The following is a 26,102-nucleotide window of genomic DNA, read 5'->3' as shown; positions in this document are numbered from 1 at the left end:
CTGTGTTACGCTTCATATGAGGAAACCGGTCAATTGCAATAAATTCATTTGGCCTTAATCTATGAAATTCACATGACTGGGAATAGAGATATGCATTTATTGGTCACAGATATCTTTTAAAAACAAATAGGCACATGGATCAGAAAACCAGTCAGTGTCTGGTGTGACCACCATTTGCCTCATGCAGCGCGGCACATCTCCTTCGCATAGAGTTGATCAGGCTGTTGATTGTGGCCTGTGGAATGTTGTCCCACTCCTCTTCAATAGCTGTGTGAAATTGCTGGATATTGGTGGGAACTGGATCACTCTGTAGCACACATTGATCCAGATCATCCCAAAGAAGCTCAATGGGTGACATGTCTGGTAAGTATGCAGGCCATGGAAGAACTAGTGCATTTTCAGCTTCCAGGAATTGTGTAAAGATTTTTGTGACATGGGGCCATGCATTATAATGCTGAAACATGAGGTGATGGTGGCAGATGAATGGCAAGACAATGGGCCTCAGGATCTTGTCACGGTATCTCTGTTTATTCAAATTGCCATCGATAAAATGTAATTGTGTTTGTTGTCCGTAGCTTATGCCTGCCCATACCATAACCCCACCTCCACCATGGGGCATTCTGTTCACAGCGTTGACATCAGCAAACCGCTCGCCCACACAACCCAATACATGGTGTCTACCATCTGCCCGGTTCAGTTGAAACCGGGAATCATCCGTGAAGAGCACACTTCTCTGGTCTCAGACAATCCCGCAGGTGAGGAAGTCTGATGTGGAGGTCCTGGGTTGGCATGGTTACACATGGTCTGCAGTTGTGTGGCTAGTTGGACGTATTGCCAAATTCGACTATAACCTTGGAGGTGGCTTCTTGTAGAGAAATTAACATTAAATTCTCTGGCAACAGCTCTGGTGGACATTCGTGTAGTCAGCATGCCATTTGCACACTCCCTCAAAACTTGAGACATCTGTGGCATTGTGTTGTGACAAACTGCACATTTTAGATTGGCCTTTTATTGTCCCCAGCACAAGGTGCACCTGTGTAATGGTCATGCTGTTTAATCAGCTTCTTGAAATACCACACCTGTCAGGTGGTTTGATTATCTTGGCAATGGATAAATTAGCACTAACAGGGATGTAAACAAATTTGTGCACACAATTGGAGAGAAATAAGCTTTTTGTGCGTAGGGAACATTTCTGTGATATTTTCTTTCGGCTTATGAACCATGGGACTAACACTTTACATGTTGCATTTATACTTTTTGTTCAGTGTTTATATACAGTACCAGAAAAAAGTTTGGACACACCTACTCATTCAAGGGTTTTTCTTTATTTTACTATTTTCTGCATTGTAGAATAATTGTCACACCCTGACCATAGTTTACTTTGTATATTTCTATGTTTTGGTTGGTCAGGGTGTGAGCTGAGTGGGCATTCTATGTTTCATGTCTAGTTTGTCTATTTCTATTTCTGGCCTGATATGTTTCTCAATCAGAGGCAGGTGTTAGTCATTGTCTCTGATTGGGAACCATATTTAGGTAGCCTGGGTTTCACTGTGTGTTTGTGGGTGATTGTTCCTGTCTCTGTGTTTGCACCAGATAGGGCTGTTTCGGTTTTCGTTACGTTCATTACGTTCTTTGTTTTGTAGTGTTTGTATTGATTCGTGTTTTACGTTTGTTTATTAAACATGGATCGCAATCTACACGCCGCATTTTGGTCCGACTCTCCTTCACCACAAGAGAACCGTTACAATAATATTGAAGACATCAAAACTATAAAATAACACATAAGGAATCATGAAGTAAGAAAAAAAAAGTGTTAAACGAATCAAAATATATTTTAGATTCTTCAAAGTTGCCATTCTTTGCCTTGATGACAGCTTTGCACACTCTTGGCATTCTGGCAATCAGCTTCACCTGGAATGCTTTTCCAACAGTTTTGAAGGAGTTCCCACATATGCTGAGCACTTGTTTGCTGCTTTCCTTCACTCTGCGGTCCAACTCATCCCAAACCATCTCGATTGATTTGTGGAGGCCAGGTCATCTGATGCAGCACTCATCACTCTCCTTCTTGGTCAAATAGCCCTTGCACAGCCTGGAGGTGTGTTGGGTTGTTGTCCTGTTGAAAAACATATGCGGAGATCATCCGTTCACCAACTGCATCTCACAATGACACAGCGATTCAAACCACAAATTGCAAATTTGGACTCATTAAAACAAAAGGACAGATTTCCACTGGTCTAATGTCCATTGCTCGTGTTTCTTGGCTCAAGCAAGTCTATTCTTATTGGTGTCCTTTAGTCGTGGTTTCTTTGCAGCAATTTGACCATGAAGGCCTGATTCACGCAGTCTCCTCTGAACAGTTGGTGTTGAGATGTGTCTGTTACTTGAACACTGTGAAGCATTTATTTGGGCTGCAATCTGACGTGCAGTTAACTCTAATGAACTTCTCCTCTGCAGCAGAGGTAACTCTGGGTCTTCCTTTTCTGTTGCGGTCCTCATGAGAGCCAGTTTCATCATAGCGCTTGATGGTTTTTGTGACTGCACTTGAAGAAACTTTTAAAGCTCTTGAAATTTTCCCCATTGACTGACCTTCATGTATTAAGGTAATGATGGACTGTTGTTTCTCATTGCTTATTTGAGCTGTTCTTTTACCAAATAGGGCTATCTGTCACGTATACTCCCTAACCTGCCTCTAGGTCATCAGGCTGCTGCTTTATCCCGCACACCTGTCACCATTGTCACGCGCACCTGCGCCTCATGACACTCACCTGGACTCCATCACCTCCTTGATTATCTTCCCTATATCTGTCACTCCCCTTGGTTCTTTCCGCAGGTGTTATTGACTCTTTTTTTCTTGTCGGTGCGTTGTTTGTGTTTTGTGTATATTGTTTATTTTTTTAAATTAAAACACTAATTCGTTGAACTTGCTTCCCGACTCTCAGCGCACTCGTTACACTATCTTCTGTATACCACCCCTACCTTATCATAACACAACTGATTGGCTCAAACTCGTTAAGAAGGAAAGAAATTCCACAAATTAACTTTTAACATGGCACACCTGTTAATTGAAATGCATTCCAGGTGACTACCTCATGAATCTGGTTGAGAGAATACCAAGAGTGTGCAAAGCTGTCATCAAGGCAAAGGGTGGCTACTTTGAAGAATCTAAAATATGTTTTTGTATTTGTTTTACACTTTGTTTGGTTACTACGTGATTCCATGTGTGTTAATTCATGGTTTTGATATCTTCACTATTATTCTACAAGGTAGAGAAAAAAAATGAAAGAAAGAAAAACACTTGAATGATTATGTGTGTCCAAACTTTTGACTGGTACTGTGTGTATATATATATATATATATTTATTAATTTTTTTGGGGGGGGAGTGGTGCCAATGATTTAAATGAAGAGAGGTAGGGAGGGACAGGTTGAAGGAGAGTGAGGAGGGGAAAAAAATGAAATTGAGCGATAGTGACAGAGAGGGGGGAAAATAGCTTCATCTTTAAAGATGGAGTCGTTTCCTTGTTGAGCCGTCCATTTTAAAACGCTGCTGTATGCTGTCACATCCCTGTGTCTCCTCAGCGTAGTGAGGCTCTGCTCTGTCAGGACGCGTCTCCCTCGCTGTGTCCTGATTCTACTAATTGTTTTTACAAACAGTGTAATTTCCTGTTCCCAAGGGAGCTTAGATGTGAACATGACCCTGATTCATCTCAACTACTGATTCGCATTAGCTGCTCCTCCATTATGTTTCATCTGAACAAGGACACAGAGCCAAAACCCAGCCACAATGTGTCTCAGCATGCTGTTCTTATGGAGTCTCTCTCTTGTGTTCTGTTCTACCAATAGAACATCTCGCAAGGCAGCTACGAGGGATGTGATTGGTCGAGCTGTGCTGAGGTAGAGGGCAGCTGTGTGTGGAGGCTGATGTGAAAGCTTGTTTTTCTCTCTCTCTGCCTCTATCTACCATATTTTTCACTCTTTTTGTCTTTTTCATATCTCCCCCTGTCCTCTTCTCTCTCCTAACCTTGCTGGTCAGCAGTTGTATACATGTCCAGGACAGCACACCACAAACAGCTCTTTTGGTTTGCTAGACAGTTATTTATCTCTTGTTAGTCCATCCCCTAAACATCTCCTTGTCTGGATCTGATTTTGATCAGGTCTGAAGTGGTCTCTCTCCAGAAAGTTGAGGATGTGCTGTGAAGTCTGATCATGTGTTTCAATAGAGGGTGCTCAGCTTAGTATTGAGAACAATGCTCTCTCAGCCTCTCTGCCAGCAGCTTGCATTTCCAACTGTATTTAACCAAAGCCTAAAGGAATGTGTGTGTCCACAGGCATGGACGGTCGACCAATCAATTTGCTGCCTGTTCTTAGTAAACTGATGGAGAGAATTCTTTAAGAACAAGTTAACTACTGACTTTCAGCATGCATATAGGGAAGGGCACTCATAGGAACTTGTACTGCACTGACTCAGATAAGATAATGTGATGGATAATAAGATGATAGTTGGAGCTGTATTGTTAGATTTTTGTGCAGCATTACATTTTATTGATCATAATTTGTAATTGAAAAAAATTACTTATTGCTTTACGTCACCTGCCGTCACATGGTTGGAGAGTTAGTTATACAATAGAACTCAATATTCTTCAATGGAAGCTTCCCTAACATTAGATATGTACAGTGTGGTATCCCTCAGGGCAGTTGTCTTGGGCCATTACTCTTCTCTATTTTTTACAAATGATATGCCACTTGTCTTACAAGAAGTTCAAATGACTATGTATGCTGATTGCACACTCTACACATCAGCACCTACAGCCAGTGAGCTCACTGAGACTCTTGGCAAGGAGTTGGTGTCAGAATGGGTAATTAACAATAAACGGGTCTTAAATACAACTAAAACCAAAAGCATTGTATTTGGTTCAAAATATTCTCTTCGACTTAAACCTCAACTGGATTTGTGCATAAAGGGTGTGACTATCGAACAAGTTGAAGAAGCTGAACTCCTAAGAGGAACATTGGATGGTTAATTATCATGGTCAAGTCACATTGACAAAGTTGTTGTAAAGATGGGGAGAGGTATGTCTGTTATAAAAATATGTAATGCGTTTTTGACACGAAGATAAACTGTACTAGTTGTTCAGGCTCTGACCTTGTCCCATCTTGATTACTGTCCGGTAATATGTTCAGGTGCAGCAAAGAAAGACTGCAACTGGCTAAAAACGAAGCAGGACACCTTTCCCTTAACTGCACATACAGAATTAAGATCAACAATATGCATCATAGTCTTTCATGGTTGAGGAGAAATTAAATACTTCTCTTCTACTCTTTTTAAGAAACGTGTGTGTTGAAAATGTCAACCATGTGTATAATATGTATTTTCACTTCAAACAGACATACCCCACCGTAGCGCAAAAGCTAAACAGGGATGAAACCCTTTTATTGGGGTTTGTGTGTGTGTGTGGGGGGGGGGGGGGGGGGGTTCATTTCATTTCGGGGTGTTTTAAAGTCTGTGGGGGGTAGAAAAGTGGTATGGTATCGTGGGGGGATATGATGCAGGAAATACTACTATGATGGGGGATTTATCAATAAATGAGGACAAACACAAGAGAAGGTTATGCGCAAAGTTAAAATAACCCCCCTGGAAAGGGGGGTCTGAGCTGGCAACCCTGAGGTACCAAAGTTACAATGTGATGACACGTTCAAGACAACTGGGAAATCTGAGAAAAAAAGGTGTTTGGACAGTCATCCAATTCGGAATTCCAACTTGGGAATTGGGCCTCTTTCTAGAGCGTCGAATTTCCGACCTGCAGATCATTGACGTCATGATTTTACCTAGTATTCACAGTTGTCTTGAAAGCACCATAAGTCAGTCGAGTGAACTGACCCATGCTATATCATCTTTGGTCTGACGGAAATGACAACAATATACAGAAAATAAGCCACTTACTTTGATGGAACACACATGTCCAATTTGCAAGACAAAGGCAATGCGGGCGCCAGCCAGAAAATGTGCTGGGGGAAAAAGTTTGTGCAAGGTCTGTTCTGACTAGAGATAGGCAATGTCTTCATCCTTGAGCTGGGGAAACACTCAGGAAGTGCTTGGGCTCAAGTTGAAGAGAGAAGTTTGTCTGCTCAGTCAAGACTCAACAAAAAAATTGTCCGCAAGAGTGAAAAGGGCAACTTATTACGCAAATTAAAGAGGAGGTGGAACATACCTCAATTCAAATTGACAAGTTCAAACACAGCCTATTGATAATTAGCAGGCAACGTGCCTTGGTTTGAGTGCAGCGCGGGTAACTTTCCTGTTGCGTAACAATCAGATTTTGGAACAATGAGAGCATTCTGACATCACGCGCATGAAAAACTCACACGGGCGACGGTTAGAGATATTTGGAACTCCCGCTTGAAAAGGTTAGGTTTGCCTTGATGAAGCACTGTAGCATCATCAATCCCACCACAGCCACGAGCTGTTCACTCCCTTACTGTCAGGCAGACTGTATCGGAGCATGAGGTCTGATACCAACAGGTTCAGAGACTGTTTCTATATACAAGCCATCAGACTGCTGAACACTTGAACTGGACTGATCACCTGCACTGACTCGCCGCTCCTTAGCACACATACATTCACTCATGCGCACACACACATACACACACACACACACACACATTCATGCTACACGCACATCACAACTGTTCCTACCAGACTCTTATTAAATATTGCTAATGCTGCACAATTTAAACATTTGGCCCCCAATCCCATACATCTGTAATAAATATTATACTATAAATAGTGCCTTCCTTTGTTACACTTAAGCAAAAATGTTGTTGCATTGTCAAGAAGGAACCTGCAAGTAAGAATGTTGTCGGACATTGTATACTATTTGTATCCTGTTCATATGACTAATACCATTTCAAACTTGAGCTAGTTTACCGCATCATGGAAGGCCAAAACTCCATCGCACCAAAACAGGTGGAAATTTCAGGCTGTCTTTTCAAACAGCTCTTACACAACAAAAACTGTACCATAGTTTTCACAGTAGTTTTCACAGTATTATTCCAACCTCATAGTGTGGAGATATACCCTCACTGGCCAGTTTATTCAGGACACCCATTTAGTACCGGGTCGGACCACCCTTGACCTCCAGAACAGCCTGGTACTCAGCTACTATTTGAGAAGGTCCAGAGACACATTTCGTAGGTGGCAAAGGTCCAGATGGATATCCTTTTTTGGCACTGTCGTACAGCGTAGTAACAAACATAGTCGTCTACGACTTAGGAAACTTGTTGTTATGTAAAATGTACATTAAATACATTAAATGAGACAATAAGACACTTTCTTTTGAATGGAAATATGTGCATGATTGCGTCAACATTACTGAAAAACAAAAGTGGTTGCATAGTTGTCTATGCCATGCAATATTCATGTGTAAGTCACTCTGGGCCTTGCCCTTGCATTACTGAGAGTAATTACACTTTTTGACTTCTGCCTATGCTTTGAACTTTGGCACAAATGGTTTGAGAGCAACTCTGAGACACTGGTGCAGGTGTTCGTTGGTGAGCCTGGTGCGGTATTTGTTTTGAATGAAGTTCATAGTGGAGAAGGCTGATTCACAGCTGTATGTGGAGCCAAACATGGTCAGGATGTATAGTGCTAGTTTCCTGAGAACAGGGACATCCCCTGCAGGCACCATCTTTACCCGGGAAAGTGACGGTCAAAATCACCAGCCTGCTCCTTCAAAGACACATTTTCTTGCAGCTCAATCAACTCCATTTGCTGTGGTGCAACATCTACCCATCTGAAGATCTGTTTCGCTTCTTCTGACAACTTTGAACCAAGAACCAAGAAGGGTTTCGGGATGAGCAGCAGCAGTTTTCTTCCAACAAGTCATCAAAGCGAGCCAAAGTTATCCATCATCTTCTGGATGAAATCAACATGGTTGGGAATGTCTTTGTCTCCCTGCGTTTGCACCAGCAGTTTGGGGAAGTTTGGACAAGTTCTCCCTGGAGATCATTCTTGAAAAGAAAAACATGTATTCTGGAAAGCCTGGACTGCTGTTATCATTTCACACACTGTGTTGACCCGTCCCTGCAGCTTAACATTCAGTTGATTTAAGGGGGGATGTAATGTTTGTCAAAAATTCTTCTCATCTTCCCAAAACTCTGAAAACTGAGTTGCCTTGTCACTCTTTTGCTCCAGATTTATCCCACAAACATTCCAAAACCCTGCCTTTGCTGAGCTTCTGACATTGTTGTGCAGTGGAAAGAAAACGGACATAGGCCTCTGTCAGAATGCCTCGTAGGGATGATGTTGCTCTCAAAAAGTTGAGGGTTTCATCATCGTTGTCATGACCTCAGAATACTTTTTTTCTCCCCCAGACTGGCACACCGGACAGATTGATGGATGATGTCAGATCATGGTGGTCCTCTTTCAAACGTGCAACCAGCCGCCTCTCTCTTCCTATCATGGCTGGAGTGCCATCGGTGGTGATGGATACTACTGACTTCAAATCAAATTGTATTTGTCACATGCACATGTCACATGAATCCAACAAGTGTGGACCTTACAGTGAAATGCTTACTTACGAGACCCTAACCAACAATGCAGGTCGAAAAAAATATGGATAAGAATAAGAGATAAAAGTAACAAGTAATTAAAGAGCAGCAGTAAAATAACAATGGCGAGAATATATACAGGGGGATACCGATTCAGAGTCCATGTGCGCGTGCACCGGTTTAGTTGAGGTAGTATGTACATGTGGGTAGAGTTTTCTATCCCCCTTTTTCTCAGCATCCCTTTGATGGCATCAGGGATATCCTCTCCTTGTGTGTGTTCTTTGATATAAAATGTCAGAATGTCCTTTTTTGTCTTTCTTCCATTTGTCACATCCCTAGTGCACACACACACACACCATGAACCCCCATGATACACTTTCACAAACGCTCAGCCCCACCATCACGTAAACACTTGGACGCAGACCAAGTGAGGGAAGGAGGGATAGAGGGAGATACCATCTGCTGTTTCCTTTGAAAAGCCCACCAAATCATCCACATGCTAATCAGACTAGTCTATGACAAATTTTCCCTCCGTTAAGTAAATTAATATTTCCACACTGCCTAAAACAATAGCATAGTGATCTGGATCATCAGTCATCACACTGCAGTTATGATTCATACGTGCTGTCACTAATATGAAGGATATGGGGGTGAAGCCATTTAAGTGATTGGTTGGTCGGCGCGTTGGCAAGCCCTGAGAGGATTTGGCATTCGGGGACGAACACATCACATAGAAAGCCATTGGAAGGACACAGTCACTCAGGCAGCCACTCGCAGGAAGAAGATAGAGGATTTATATAACCTTGGTTAGGCACCATGGATAGATACTGGGTCAAGGGTTAAATTGGGATACGGGATGTGGAGTAACTGCATTCTAAAAGGCAGTTTAGTTTGAAGTGAACTCCTTCACCTTTTCACATTCAAAAGCGGGCAACGCTCAATTGAACCATATGCTTTCCTACAATATTTTGTGCAGGTCCTGTGCCTCTGGTAGCTTCCAATATGTAGAAATATGCTATGCAGGTGTGCCAGAGAAGAAGGATCATATAAGACTGATCCAACTCATCTGGTTATGGTTGACTCCACTAAGCTCTTGCATCCTCCACTTCTCTGGCATCATGGAATTATCCATACTTTCCTTTGTAAACACTGTATTACTTGACGTTATTTCCACGACAATGAGCGTTCCACCGATTTTAAATATATATATATTTTTAAATGTTTGTAATTTAGCAGGCGACTTACAGGAGCAATTAGGGTTAAGTGCCTTGTTCAAGAGTACATCGTCTGTTTTTTTCTTTTCTTCTTTACCTAGTTGGCACAGGGATTCAAGCCATCAACCTCTCGATTACTGGCCCATCGCTCTTAATGGGGGGGGGGGGGGGTGTATTAATGGTTTAAATTGTATGTGTATGGTGTGTCAATTGATTCTATGATTTTATGTACAAGCAGCAGCACTCTCTATTGTCCAAGTAACATTTTCCTTCAGGGACAATAAAGTTCAACATGATTGGTCTGAGCTCTTTGATCTGGAATAGAAAGTGAAATTGACAAGAAGATTGAAGGGCGGCTGCCTATTCTATTCACTCACACAGAGCACTCCGCTATGACCCAGGCACCAAACCACCTTACCTTTTACAGACATGAATATTGGCTAAATGGAGCAACAAACCGTCTTTTTGAGTCACATTATAAAACTATGGTCAAGTACAGGTCAAGTATGTTTTGTTGAGTTTTTTTTTTTTGTGTGTGTAAGTGTGGGTGTGTGAATTGCTCCGCTCAGCCCCAGACCACAGCAGACCTTCACATGCCTCCCTCTCGTCTTCTTCTTATCCTCCCACCTGGTTTAGGAGCTGGCACTGGACCGACCGAACGCCCCTCTGTCTTACTGAGTCAAACACTAATTGCTCTCCTCATCACAGATTAATCGGTTCACTCGCCTACTGTTTTAAGCTTTAGCTTTCTGCTGATATGCCTCCTAACGATGATTTGCGGGCCAATGCTATCATACAGTGCCCCCCCCCATAGGTTCCCATCTAGTAGTTTATGTTTACTGCAACGTTGTGGAGGGTCCCTCGGGTGATGTTATTGTTTACTCTCGTCTCTACAGTGCCTCTGTGACGTGGAGACATGTTTCATTGTCTCTCTCTCATGTGAATAGCAGTACAGGTAGGGAATAATGTTCAGACATGTACTAACCAGGTGGATAGATTTTTATTACCGGTGCACGAGATGGGCAATCTATGTGAAAGCACTACTGATGCTATCTATTTCGGGCTATACATGGTCTGTTCCTTCTATTCTCTCAGAGCAAAGGTTGTCTGTTTTCTGATCATTGGGCCTTTTCAGTGAAAGGTTAAACTACTTCTATCGCTCAAAGAATACTCTTGTCTGTCTTTCGTGACTCCTCTGAGGGCTGTGTAGGATCAATAAGGTCGGAGTTGTGGAATGAGAATGGCACACTTTTTGTCACTGTGTGTCTATCAGACGGTGTGTGTGTTACAACATGCCAGGGAAATTCATGTGCAATTTCAATGTATTTTGTTGAGTAACAAAATGTGTCTTGTTTCCCCACTATAGAGTCCTCTAGGGGCGCTTTGTTTGGAATTCATGCTGTAAAGGCTTGCAGACCTCATAAAGGGATCACGGCGCTCGTACTGCTGGCTGGCTGATCTTTACGGTCCCGGTACTTCCACCTACTGCTGTTACTGAGAAATGGGCACTTGGCATAGCTTACGATTGCTATTTGTATGGTGTACACAGGCACACGTTTAGTTTACCATATATATATATATTTAAAAAAAAATCTATTCTTGTAAGTATTTGGATATTGTTCATGAATATGTGTTTACAGTTTGTTTGTTTTTGTATTTTTAATGAATGTTTAACCCTATTCATTATATTGACAACTTTTTACAATGAGAATCCAGAGTTATTCATCTGACAAAACAGGTTCATCTCCCCTCTGTATTAGACAAGGGTGGTTACCGTGAAGAGGAGCGCACAGCATTTTGTGTCTATTCAGTGAGCGTGAAGCAAGGAACAACCGCCCAAATAAGACTGGTACCCTCTCCTCTTCTAGTTCAAACGATTGTTGAGCGTGACTCTCCAGGGCTGATTTGTTGTAATAGTAGAAGCATATGTCTGGAATAGTTGGATTTGATCTCGAGAGAAAATGGTACAGACAGAATGTACAGGCCTAACCAATACAGTGCCCTGGTGCTAACCCATCCAGCGGTCAGTTCAGTTCAATGCAATATACAACTTCAACCAACAAGTTCTGAACGTCGTCATATTCTGGAATGCAAATGATGGTTTATAATGTGAGTGTTGAGCTGTCTTCTAAAGTATGGCATACAGTATCTGCAAACAGACCAGTCATTGTTATTATAATGAGAGTTGGAGTGAAGTATGTTCTGATAAACACAGGCTGCTCATTGAGTGGTGTATGGAACAAGCAGATGTTACTGAAAATGGTGAAAATGTCAGCCTTTGGTGCATCTAATAGGGAGCCTCGGGATATGATTCCCAGCTGTTAGGGGAAAACCAGAAGAAAGATGGAGAGAGAAAAAGAGAGACTACAGACTGAGAAAGAAGGTGAGTGTACAGATGGACGGTTTCCCCCCCCCCCATCCTGGAATTCCATGACACCTTTTGTCCGCTGTCAACTGTCAGTGTGCTGGTGCAGTCGGATCTGCCCATCATGACGCACTTTCCTTAGTGTCCAGCCACACGTCATTAGCTTAAGAATCTGTGTGTGCATCCGTTCAGCAACTGACAAATCCGGTGCTGCATGTCGTCGTGTGTGTTCGAGAGCTGTGTAATGTGCCATATATTGTGTATGCACAATGTCTGTGAAAGTTCAGTGTGTGTGTGTGTGTGTGTGTGTGCGCGCGCGCATACACGTTTGTGTACAGTAAGAGTGTCTGTCCATAGTTGACAGTGCAGCCACCTGGACAATACAGTAAGAGGCCAGCCTTAGTGCACTCTCACACTGTGAGTAGGGCTGGTGACCTGAGTTTGGCGGCCATTTTCATGTCTCTGTCTAAGTGAGTCGGCGCTTGCTGCCCGGGGCTCTGTTCTGTCTTTCAGTGTTTCTCTTTTCCCTGTTTCTCTGTCTCGCTGTTTCCCTGTCTCACTGTTTCTCTCTCTGTCTTGCTGTTTCTCTCTGTCTCTCTGTTTCCCTCTCTCTCTGTCTTTCTGTCCTTCTGTCTCTCTGGGTTTCAGTCTTCTGAAAATAAGAACAGACAGGTGCAAAGGCAGCCTCTCTGTCTAATCTTCATCTTCTACTCTGCCTCCTCTAATCTTCTCACTCCTCTATGTTCATCCTTTTCTCCTCTGCCCCCCTGCTCTGCTCTAGTCATCTTTAAAGAGAGAGTTCAGGTGAAGCAGCAGGTCTCCCGATCTCATTTTATATCACGGCAGGGCATCAGACATGGCATCAGGTCACAAAATGGAGAATCGCTGTGTGTGTGCAGCTGTGTCTGCGTACTTGGCTGTGTGTCTGTGAGACTGCACATTTGTTAGTGCATAGAGCCGTATCTGCCAGTCTCCTGCTGCATCTCTCTCTCCTCCTCCATCCTCACAGGAATGACTCATGCCAACACTGGAGCCATTTTAAACCTCCCTGCCAGCCTCTCTAACCCAGCTCTCCCCGGCCTTCCCCAGCCCATACTCTGACTCAGATACCACAACCCTGTTTCACACCGTAGCCCCATTGCCTTTCGTCAGATGATGTCATTCTAACGTGACAGGAGCCACCTGTCTAGCAAATCGTAGAACTAATCTTTACAAAATATTGATACTATTTCTAATGGTCTTAACTCACTATCAGACATCCCCAAATGGGCACATTTATAGGTCTACATGTGCATGTAGTCCAGGTAGCCTAGGCCTACTTCTACAGTGCATTCCAGAAAGTATTCGCACCCCTTGACTTCTCCCACGTTTTGTTGTTAGACTGAATTCAAAATGGATGAAATATTTTACAAAATCTCACACATCTACACACAATACCCCATAATGAGAAAGTGAAAACATGTTTTTATTTAAACATTTTTGCAAATGTATTGAAAAGGAAATACAGAAACAAGTATTCACACCCCCGAGTCAGTATATGTTGGAATCACCTTTGGCAGTAAGTCAAAACTGTAACTAGGCCAATAAGGAGCATTCAATGTCTTGTTGGTAAGCAACTCCAGTCTACATTTGGCCTTGTGTTAAGTTATTGTCCTGCTGAAAGGTGAATTTGTCTCACAGGGTCTGTTGGAAATGCACACAATTAAGTTTTGAAACTGTCACGCCCTGGTCTTAGTATTTTGTGTTTATATATTTATTTGGTCAGGCCAGGGTGTGACATGGGGTTATTTTGTGTTGTGTTGTGGTATTGGGGGTTTTAGTAGGTATTGGGATTGTGGCTGAGTAGGGGTGTCTAGCATAGTCTATGGCTGCCTGAGGCAGTTCTCAATCAGTCAGGTGATTCTCGTTGTCTCTGATTGGGAACCATATTTAGGTAGCCTGGGTTTCACTGTGTGTTTTGTGGGTGATTGTTCCTGTCTGTGTGTTTGTATTCACCAGACAGGCTGTATAGGTTTTCACATTTCCGTTTCTTGTTTTTGTATTAGTCGTGTTTATTCATTTATTAAACATGTATCGAACTAACCACGCTGCAGTTTGGTCCGACTCTCCTTCGACGGGAAGAAAGCCGTAACAGAAACAATGAATGCACACAAAATGACGGGAGGGAGCGCATTCTGGAGAGGACCTTGTTGCGTCTTAGCCACACTCCCCTTATTCTTGGTCCATGGCATCCCCGCGGCCTCAATGGATTAGTCCACTGAGACGGGCTTAAATCATACTCCTGTGCCATGAGCAATACATGTGTATTTGCAACTACTCGACCCCAACAAAAATGTTGGTCGACCAACAGCCTATCGAACAAACAATCGACCGTTCGACTAAATGGGGTCAGCATTACTTATCTTACCACACCTGTATGAATCACCGGACACTTCTATGTATCCCTTATTCTCTCTTCTGTATGAATCACCACAAAAACGCCCTTTTTATTAACTACCATACGCCTTCCTGAAGAACCATGCTTTTAAGATACCGAGCATAGTCTCTCAGAACCAGTGACCGCCCAAAACCTCCCATAACCTCACACCTTCCAAGAATAAGTGTTTCTGAATGACCACACACCTTCCAAGAATAAGTGTTTCTGAATGACCTCACGCCTTCCAAGAATAAGTGTTTCTGAATGACCTCACGCCTTCCTAGAATGGCCACTCACCTGCGTTTCTCTCCTTCCTCGGCGTGTGCCATTCTTCACGACTCAGTATGCATAGGAGCACCCGTCTCCCCCTCACTGCTGCCTGTCTGTGTGGAGAGCCCTCCTGGCGGCCAGCCTGAATCTGGTTCACTGTGGATAAAGAGCCTCCCCAGCTGTCCCCCTTTAAACCAGCTTGTAAAACAGTCCCTGCTTCAGAGGGGGAAAAAACCTTCCCTGTTTCAGAGAGTGTAGAGCACCCTGAATGGGCCCAGTCACCGGCTTGGGGGAAAGAGAGTGGAACAGTGTGTGTGTGTGTGTGTCATTGTGCATATGTGTGTGTGCGTATGCTTTCAATCATAGCTTTCTTGCTTTGGAGGGTCTGAAATAGACAGTCAACGTCTCCAGACTACAGTTAAACCCAGACACACGAGACATAAATACATAAAAGCCATTGTGTTGCTTAGAATACAGAATGACACACAACGCTAGTCTCCCCATGCACTCCAGACACACATGAAGCCAGAAACAAGCAAAGAACTAACAAGATAGCCAAGGTACAAACATCTAGTAAAGCACAGCAATAACAGTGCTATTGTAGAGTACACTATCAGTGTGTGTACCACACACTATCAGTGTGTGGCCCCAGGAGGTGCAGTTGGAGTCTTGGAGAGATTCAATCTTCTCTATGCTACATGTATTTCTAGTCTGTTTTATGCCTGCAGAATTTCCAGGGCAGCAAACTAGCAACAACCTGTCAAAGCCAAGATAACCTACATTCAACTATTTCAACTAAGGCCTGATTAGTTGTGAGACTTGTTTTGTTTTGGAATAGATGTCAAGATTTGGAGACACCTGTGGGGGGATTGACAGAAACAGAGCTACCTTAGATGAGGAGATATATATCAAAAGGCGACATAACAAAGACGATGGAATTCAGAGAAATGATTGCGTTGCAGTGTATCTTCTCCTCTCTCTCATTGGCCCAGATGTCATCCATAGTTAGGTGGCGCTCCTGCTCTCATCATCTGGGAGTTTCTGTGGCCTTTCCTTCTATTACATTACTGTGTCTTTAAGAGAGACCACTAATGACGTTAGCACTTCTGCTAGCTCTGGTACGGAAGCCATTAAGTCGTTAAATAGCATCCACTAACCAGGCACTCTGTTATTTTCATATCCACTAATTAACCCCTACGCATGGGGAGGGAGGCCTTCATGTGTTGTCAATCCCAATGTCAGAGGACTGCATTTTGGCAGACTGTTGCTTTGAGCGTAGATGCGGGGTGTAAACACGTATTGCAGTAAATAGAGTTATGACCGAGTTTGTAGAGTAAATGTGAGTAAATGCGTTTAGAGAGAGAGAGCGAGAAGAACAAAGTGGTTGTGGTTACTATTTCTATGGTTCAAATCAAATTGTATTAGTCACATCCGCCGAATACAACAGGTGTAACCTTACAGTGAAAAACTTACTTACGAGCCCATAACCAGAGGTTGAGGTTGTTGCCCTGGCACCACACAGCTAGGTCTCTGACCTCCTCCCTATAGACTGTCTCGTCGTTGTTGGTATCAGGCCTACCTCTGTTGTGTCATCGGCAAACTTAATGGTGTTGGAGTCGTGCCTGGCAGTGCAGTCATGAGTGAACAGGGAGTACAGGAGGGGGCTAAGCACGCACCCCTGGGGGGCCCCTGTGTTGAGGATCAGCGTGGAGGATGTGTTGTTACCTACCCTTACCACCTGGGGCGGCCCGTCAGGAAGTCCAGGATCCAGTTGCGGAAGGAGGTGTTTAGTCCCAGGGTCCTTAGCTTATTGATGAGCTTTGAGGGCACTATGGTGTTGAACGCTGAGCTGTAGTCAATGAATAGCATTCTCACATAGGTGTTTCTTTTGTCCAGGTGGGAAAGGGCAGTGTGGAGTGCATCATCTGTGAATCTGTTGGGGCGGTATGCAAATTGGAGTGTGTCTAGAGTTTCTGGGATAATGGTGTTGATGTGAGCCATGACCAGACTTTCAAAGCACTTCATGGCTACAGACGTGAGTGCTACAGGGGTCGGTCGTCATTTAGGCAGGTTACCTTAGTGTTCTTGGGCGGCACTGGCACTATGGTGGTCTGCTTAAAACATGTTGGTATTACAGACTCGGACAGGGAAACGTTGAAAATGTCAGTGAAGACACTTGCCAGTTGGTCAGCGCATGCTCGCAGTACACGTCCTGGTAATCCGTCTGGCCTTGCGGCCTTGTGAATGTTGACCTGTTTAAAAGGTCTTCCGGAACAGCTGGTGCTCTCATGCATGTTTCAGTGCCATTTGCCTCGAAGCAAGCATAGAAATAGTTTAGCTTGTCTGGTAGCCTCGTGTCGCTTGGCAGCTCTCGGCTGTGCTTCCCTTTGTAGTCTGTAATGTTGGCAAGCCCTACCACATCTGACCTGACTCTGCATCCCTAAATTGACACAGCCTCTGCGTCCCTAAATTGACACAGCCTCTGCGTCCCTAAATTGACACAGCCTCTGCGTCCCTAAATTGACACAGCCTCTGCATCCCAAAATGTATGAGGGGTTACGTGTTCACACTTCCACTTGCCCCAGCCAACCTCCTCCTCCCCAGACGTCAGCAACCTTTGCACACAGGAAGCAACATTTAAGAGGAAAGAAGAACACAAGACCGGGAGGGAACAGACAGGAAAGATAGAACATGACAACACCAAACAATGGTCAGCCACGTAAACATTCAGGAACAGGGCACAAAAGACCGCATCAGCTACAAACTCCAAAGAAAAGAACATCAGGGTCCTTCATTTTAACTACAACTCCCAACGATTCAGTCACTTCCCAACGTAACAGAATTTCACTCATTTCAATGAGTCAACCTTGTAGTGTTCAGCGATCTTCAACAGCTGTTCTTTAGTACATAATCCTAACATTTCCTCTGATGGAAAGCGAATGAACTCATCTACATAAGACGCCATAGTCATAAGTACATTATCAGACCACAACCAGAGAAATGACATTCACCCTGAGCACCACAGAAGAGAGATGAGATACGGAGCTTCCCCAAAACCTACAATAACTCAACCCTGGTCTTCGTGCGGATTTTTACGCACTGTAGCCCACTGGCAAGGAAATAAAACTCCCCAGCATGCTGGAAAATTCCACCAAGCCACGGATGTACCCCGAGACAACTGCTCAGTCCACAGACACCACACAAAAATAACAAACATTATCCATGCCCAACATATTCCAAAAATGAAACACGTCGCTAAGCCTATCAGGGGAAAAAGGCTATAGCTCCGGGTAGTAAGTGCCACTAACCTACCCAAATCTCCCACCGAGGTACACAGCCGATTTACTCACCTCCTCAGACCGATGTCCCAACAGAAAGTAGAACAAGAGTTTCCAGGCTGGGCAGGGCCTGGAAACTAACCATTATACCATCTCCAACGCAGCACAAACCAAACAACAAAGGAAACCAATACTGGGCCTATCAAACTCAAACAAAAATATGCAAACCAAACACGTACAGAATTTAACATACCTCCACGTTCTCCCAAACCAATACGTTCAAAGATCCCGGATGAGCTCCCACTTGTCACGAACCGACTCAAAGCCCGTAACAAAAGGGAGACAACGTGGAGATAAGGAGAAACAAAACATATTTATTAAATAAAGTATATGTAAGTACAATATACAGTGGTGTGTGTAATCAGTAGTGTAAGTGAGTGTTTTGCATGCATGATTGTGATAATGCAGGGTGTTGAAAGGTGCCAAAGCAAACAACCAAAAGCCACCAAGATACACAACAAAATCTAGAAAGGTGTCTGCATGGAGAGAGTCTCTTCCATGAATGGGGAAGTGGTGTATTTATTCTGGGACACACCGGGCCCAGGTGTTTCCCATGTAGCTGATGACCCTCCCAACTCCGCCCACCGGCATCCTAAAAAGGAAACAAGAACAAAGAGAGAATACGGCAGACAGTGGAAGGGTCGTCACATGATGAAGCCAATGACTGATGTGTTGTACTCCTCAATGCCATCGAAGGAATCTCGGATTATATTCCAGTCTGTGCAGGCAAAATCATCCTGTAGTTTAGCATCTGCTTCATCTGACAACTTTTTTTATTGACCAAGTCACTAGTGCTTCCTGCTTAAATTTTTTGCTTGTAAGCAGGAATCAGGAGGATATAATTATGGTCAGATTTGCCAAATGTTGGTCGAGGGAGTGCTTTGTATGCGTCTCTGTGTGTGGAGTAAAGGTGGTCCAGAGTTTTTTTTCCCCACTGGTTGCACGTTTAACATGCTGATAGAAATTTGGTCATTTAAGTTTCCCTGCATTAAAGTCCCCACTTCTAGGAGCGCCACCTCTGGGCGATTTTTTTTTTGTTTGCTTATGGCGGAATACAGCTCCTTCAATTCTGTCTTAGTGCCAGGCTTTGACTGTGGTGGTATGTAAACAGCTACGAAGAATACAGATGAAAACTCTCTAGGTAGATAGTGTGGTCTACAGCTATTCATGAGATACTCTACCTCAGGCGAGCAATAGCTCGAGACTTCCTTAGATATCGTGCACCAGCTGTTATTTACAGAAGTACATAGCCCTCCACCCCTTGTCTTACCAGGTTCCGCTGTTCTATCCTGCCTGTTCAGCGTATAACCAGCCAGCTGTATGTTGATAGTGTCGTCGTTCAGCCATGACTCCGTGAAGCATACGATATTAAAGTTTTGAATGTTCCGTTGGTAGTTTAATCTTGCTCGTAGGTCATCTATTTTATTCTCCAGATTGCACGTTTGCTTGCAGAATGGAAGGAAGTGGGGGTTTATTCGATCGCCTACGAATTCTCAGAAGGCAGCCTGCCTTTTGGCCCTTTTTTCTCTGCCTCCTCTTCGTGCAAATCACGGGGATCTGGGCCTGTTCCTGAGAAAGCAGTATATCGTTCGTGTTGGGCTCGTCAGACTCGTTAAAGGAAAAAAAGGATTCTTCCAGTCCGTGGTGAGTAATCGCAGTCCTGCTGTCCAGAAGTTATTTTCGGTCATAAGAGATGGTAGCAGCAACATTATGTAATTAAAAAAATAAAAAATAAGTTACAAAAACCGCTAATGAAAAAATACAATCGGTTGGGGACATGTAAAACGTCTGCCGCCTTCTCCGGCGCCATGATTACAGTGGTGGGGGTCTTGCTGTGTGTGAGTCACTGATACTATATATGTGACACTTACTATGCTTCCTGTGTGTGTGTGTGTGTGTGTGTGTGTGTGTGTGTGTGTGTGTGTGTGTGTGTGTGTACAGCTCCACTGCACCAGGGTATTATAGTTATGTGGCTGAGCCCTGAGGATGCAGAGGGGAATATGTTAGCAGGATCAATGATAGCAGGCCTCTCCGGATCGATTTCTCATTTGGGTTTTCGACGGGTACCCACAGAAGCAAACCCCTCTAGTCAGGGCAGGGTGAGGCAGTGGCAAGTACCCACTACCCATAGGCCTACTACACTACTAGGCCTACTAGGGTTCCGACATGGTTCTTTGGCTGTCCCCAGGAGAACCCTTTTTGGTTCCATGTAGGGTCAGGCTGCGACAAGCAACCACAAACCCAGCGGGGACAGAGGCTGTGACAGAGGCGGGTACTGACAGACACCCAGAAGGACAGAGGCAGCTGAGACAGGTAGGTAGGTAGTGACAGGTCTCCACAGCGCTTGTAGACAGACAGGGACAGGTATGTACTGATATAGGCAGAGACTTACCTAAGATGACTGTATATCTGAGGCGGAAGAGCGAGAGAAACAGACGTGCATAGCGGCATATTTTGACTCTTGTCGCGTATCTCTTGGACTGGTAGTTTAATTTGCATGCTACAGACGAGGCGTGTTTAGACTGCTTGAGGAGATTGCATGGCGATAGGCTTCCTCCTCCCTGTGCTGTGTTGATTCTCCGTTCGTCAACCATCGCATTTGTTTTTAATTCATGAGTTGAGCCACCGGTGTTGAATTCAAGCGCTGACATAGGCTAGGGATAAAGATACAGTGTGTGTGTGTTCAAGGCTGCTTCGCGCAGACACCCACTTCAAGGCTCTGGGTCCAGCAGTGCGCGTCAGTCACACTGTAGTTTGAGAGGTACCGTAGAGGCGTGAGACGACAGACCGAGAGACATGAGAGAATGACGAGGCTTGAATACTGGGACCAGAAATGCAGGGAGATAACTGGGCCTTCATTTTGGGTAAGAATGGAACATTGGAATGTTAATATGGCCCAAAGAAATCATGCCAATTTCAGTCTGTTAGAGCTGTTGGAACGTAATCTTTATGGTGGCTGTGCTGCTTCAATATTCTGTTCCAAGTCATTTCAGTCGGCTCCAGTCTCTTTGGTCTGCGGAGGACTGAATTTGGAGAGCAACAAAGTTAGCTTCCCTTCTGAGTTCGTGTTTTAATTGTCTGATATCACGGCAAGTTACAGATCTCTTGATGCAGAATACTCTTGATTTGTGTTTACTGAGAAATGCTTCTCTGCTGTGAAGGCAATTATCTTATCAGCCATGCTCTGTTGTACTCTGTAAAATATTAAGTGAGGATAAAGTATAGGCAGAGGCAGGTGCCAGATTCCTCCCTACTCATTGGCTATACTATGAGTTATTTCTGTTGATGGTCCAGTGTATTGATTTAGACTGGGTAGAGTCTGAATTTAGACTCCGTACTAATGGTAGTGTCTGTATCAGAGGAGGGGGCCTTGACAGATCGATGATCAACAGAAAGGCATCTATCTGCATTGGCCATGAGCACCATTTGAGATGTGAACGAATATTAGCCTTCACAGCTCGATAGTGTTAGCCTTCACAGAGTGCTCTGCTACTAAATAATAGATGAAAAGCTCACCTTTGATCCACCGGACCATAGATCTCGGCCTCTGTTCTGACGCTGGAGAGCTTAACCTGGCTCGAACTCTATGAATACACACAGATGGACACACACACACACATGCACTATGTGTATACACAAACATGAATATGCTCAAGTTCACGCACATACAATACCTAGACACCTTTTGATATAAACACACACACACACTCATACTCATACACACACGGCTCACAGCTGGGAGTTTCTGACTTTTGCTCTTTGATTCTGCTGCCTGTTGACTGTGTGTGTGACTGTGTGTGTGACTGTGTGTGTGACTGTGTGTGTGACTGTGTGTGTGACTGTGTGTGTGAGACTGTGTGTGTGAGACTGTGTGTGTGAGACTGTGTGTGTGAGACTGTGTTTGATCTGTTAACACACTAAACTGTCTCTCTCCTCTGGTTTCTCCTCAGGATTGAAAAAGCGTACCAGGAAGGCCTTCGGGATACGGAAGAAAGAGAAGGGAGACAAGGACAATGACTCAACGTAAGTCTACCAGTCTAACTTGCGCGCACACACACTCGTAAATTCAAATACACGACTGTCACCCAAAGATGATTCCACTGGCTGTGAACGTTTCATCGAGGGCGTTGAGGTTCTGTTGACCCTGGACATTTACGTTCCCCCTGAGGAGCTCTACAGTTTGATCCATAATATCCGCTCACCCGAGGACTGTTGTCTTGGCCAGCTGTATGGCTGTGCCCATGCCTCTGTGAAACTGCCTGTAACTCTGGCTTCAAGGCTCAGCACTGTGATCAATCACGACCTGGACCTAGTGTTTTCTCTAATGCTGTTTGGGAAGTACCGATTCCCCTCACTGGGTTGTATGTGCATCCATGCACGATAGCTTTTCATTTTGATTCAGGACATCTGATAGGCGGGTATGAACCTGTTGCTGTGTGTGCGTGCATGCAAGTGTTTGTGCCCAGTGATGTAGTGGTATTACCCTCCACTACAACACAGTTCTACACAGTTCTACCTACGGCTTAGTATGAAATGTTGCTGTGGCAGCATTGGTACACACTACGCTCTTAAGCTCTGGGTGGTTGCTAGGCAGCGGCCATTACTTCTATCATCCAGGCAGTTCTTAAGTTGGCGAGACGTGTCACTTCACCGGTCTCGTCGCTTAGCCCACCACATGCACTGTTTTCTTAACCACAACTGTGTGGATCTATAAATAATTACTGTGGGAATAGGAATAAAGTAGGCTAATGCAATTGATAAAAATGGTTGATTACTGAAACACCCAAAGTCATCCAATTGTTACAATAGGATTTTAAGCAATAGCCTGCCCGCGTGCGGTCAACTATTTCAGCACCATTTTGCACCGCTTTGAGACGAGCGCGGGGACTCGTCTTGATAAATCAATCCGTGTCCGGAATTTTTTTTTTCTCTTTCTTTTCACTGAAACTCAGTTTGGATATTGGTTTGACTACAATTAGACTGTATAAATGTTAGCCGAGGTGAGCGCTGCTCATGATCATCTTGTCTAATTGGATCATTTGTTAACACGCTGGCGAAGTGTTCTGATCTGTGCTATGTACAGTAGTTTAACAAGGGGATTATTTTTGCTCTTCACTCGCATTGGCTTATTAGCCTAGGCCTACTCCCGACCAAAAGCCTGTGAATTGTCTTAATCAATCAATGTGATGTTGTTTAACTGAATCTCCGTCTGTATATTTGTTTAATTCTCTGATTTGAGCAAACACGTGGAGGTGGTATAGTTCATCTATCGCTGATCAGAAACATTATGGATGCAAAAATGTATCGTGAATCAAATGTAGGCCTATTATGTTTACTTGATTGTGTAAAAGGTCTGGAGGTTGTTTTCTATCGGTATCGTGATGAAGGTACTCTCAATATAAGTATGATCCCACACTTGCTCCCTAACACAGGGAAGTGAGGGTAGAAAAGCCTTGGCCTCTGTTTCAAAATATACAGTGCATTAGGAAAGTATTCAGACCCTTTCAATTTTCAATTTTTTTTTAACGTTACAGCCTTATTCTAAAATGGATTAAGATGTTTTTTCCCCCACTCATCAATCTACACACAATACCCCATAATGACAAAGCAAAAAAATGTATTCAGACTCTTTACTCTACTTTACTCTATGCTACTTTGTTGAAGCATCTCTCCCATTCTTCGTTGGATGAAGACACCTGCTTCTACACCTGCATTGCTTGCTGTTTGGGGTTTTAGGCTGGGTTTCTGTACAGCACTTTGAGATATCAGCTGATGTACGAAGGGCTATATAAATAAATTTGATTTGATTTGATGAGGAACCTCGCTGCACAGCTATTTTCAGGTCTCTATAGACATGTTCAATCGGGTTCAAATCTGGGCTCTGGCTGGGCCACTCAAGGACATTCAGAGACTTGTTCTGAAGTCACTCCTGCGTTGTCCTGTTGGAAGGTGAACCTTCACACAAGTCTGAGCTCTTGAGTGCTCTGAAGCAGGTTTTCGTCAAGGATCTCTCTATACTTTGCGCAGATCATCTTTCCCTCTATCCTTACTAGTCTCCTTGTCCCTTCCGCTGAAAAACATTCCCACAGCATGATGCTGCCACCACCATGCTTCACCATAGGGATGGTTTTGGCCAGGTGCTGAGCGGTGCCTGGTTTCCTCCAGACGTGACACTTATCATTCAGGCCAAAGAGTTCAATCTTAGTTTCATTACACCAGAGAATCTTGTTTCTCATGTGTCATGTGCCTTTTACTGAGGAGTAGCTTCCCTCTGGCCACTCTACCATAAAGGCCTGATTGGTGGAGTGCTGCAGAGATGGTTGCCATTCTGTAAGGGTCTCCCATCTCCACAGAGGAACTCTGGAGCTCTGTCAGAGTGACCATCAGGTTCTTGGTCAACTCCCTGATCAAGGCCCTTCTCCCCAGATTGCTGAGTTTGGCCGGGCGGCCAGCTCTATGGGGTTCCAAACTTCTTCCATTTAAGAATGATGGTGGCCACTGTGTTCTTGGGGACCTTCAATGCTGCAGTAATGTTTGGTACCCTTCCCCAGATCTGTGCCTCGACACAATCCTGTTTCGGAGCTCTACGGACAATTCCTTTGACCTCATGTCTTGGTTTTTTCTCTGACATGCACTGTCAACTGTGGTACCTTATATAGACAGGTTTGTGCCTTTCCAAATCATCTCCAATCAATTTAATTTACCACAGGTGGACGCCAGTCATGTTGTAGAAACATCTCACGGATGATCAAAGGAAACAGGATGCACCTGAGCTCAATTTCGAGTCTCATAGCAAAGGGTCTGAATACTTATGTAAATAACGTATTTCTGTTTTTAATATTTAATACATTTTCAAAAAAATCTGTTTTCACTTTCTTGTTATTGTGTGTAAATGTATGAGTTTTTAAAAATGTATTTAATCCATTTTAGAATAAAGTTGTAACGGAATGTGGGAAAAGTGAAGTGGTCTGAATACTTTCCGAATGTACTGTACACTTCATGACCAAAACTATGTGGACACCAGCTCGTCGAACATCTCATTCCAAAATCATGAGATATTAATATGGAGTTGATCTGATGCTATAACAGCTTCTACTATTCTGAGAAAGCTTTCCACACCTTTGGAACATTGCTGCAGGAACATGCTTCCATTCAGCCACAAGAGCATTAGTGAGAGCACAAGAGCAGCACTGATGTTGGGCGATTAGGCGTGGTTCGCAGTCGGTTTCCCAATGCATCCCAGAGGTGTATTTGTATTTTTTATGGATCCCCATTAGCTGCTGCCAAGGCAGCAACTACTCTTCCAGGGGTCCGGCAAAATTAAGGCAGTTTGATGGGGTTGAGATCAGGGCTGTGTGCAGGCCAGTTAAGTTCTTCCACACCAATTTTGACAAACCAAACTGTTGCCACAAAGGTGGAAGCACAGAATCGTCTATAATGTAATTTCATGCTGTAGCGTTAAGATTGCCCTTCACTGGAACTAAGAGAGGCCTAGCCCGAACCATGAAAAACAGTCCCAGACCATTATTCCTCCCCCACCAAACTTTACATTTGGCACTATGCATTGGAGCAGGTTGTGTTCTCCTGGCATCCGCCAAACCCAGATTCGTCCACCACTCCATAGATCTCTTTCCACTGCTCCAGAGTCTAATGGCGGCAAGCTTTACACCACTCCAGCCAACGCTTGTCATTGAGCATGGTGATCTTAGGCTTGTGTGCGGCTGCTCGGCCATGGGAACCCATTTCATGAAGCTTCTGGCGAACAGTTCTTGTGCTGACGTTGCTGCCTGAGGCAGTTTGGAACTCGATAGTGAGTGTTACAACTGAGGACAGACAATTTATATGAGCTATGCGCTTCAGCACTCGGCGGTAAAGTTCTGTGAGCTTGTGTGGCTTACCACTTTGCGGCCGAGCTTTTGTTACTCCTAGACGTTTCCACTTCACAATAACAGCA

General features: G+C 44.0%; 1 protein-coding gene across 11 annotated transcripts in view; it reads left to right on the top strand.

Moving 5' to 3' along the window:
- The window catches only part of LOC109897217 (SH3-containing GRB2-like protein 3-interacting protein 1), a 105,229-nt gene that overhangs the window by 46,503 nt on the left and 32,624 nt on the right, over window positions 1-26,102 (top strand). For 9 of the 11 annotated variants that reach the window (XM_031833637.1, XM_031833636.1, XM_031833627.1 and 6 more), the window contains one exon: window positions 22,099-22,171. In XM_031833637.1, coding sequence (XP_031689497.1) covers window positions 22,099-22,171 — 73 coding nt within the window. Of the gene's footprint in view, window positions 1-20,786; window positions 21,013-22,098; window positions 22,172-26,102 lie in introns of those variants that run through there. The other 2 variants (XM_031833631.1, XM_031833633.1) reach the window with 2 other exon arrangements.

Source organism: Oncorhynchus kisutch, linkage group LG10, assembly GCF_002021735.2.
Source record: "Oncorhynchus kisutch isolate 150728-3 linkage group LG10, Okis_V2, whole genome shotgun sequence".
Classification (NCBI taxonomy): domain Eukaryota; kingdom Metazoa; phylum Chordata; class Actinopteri; order Salmoniformes; family Salmonidae; genus Oncorhynchus; species Oncorhynchus kisutch.
Note: the sequence above shows the minus strand (reverse complement) of the source record. Positions and strands in the feature narration are given on the sequence as shown.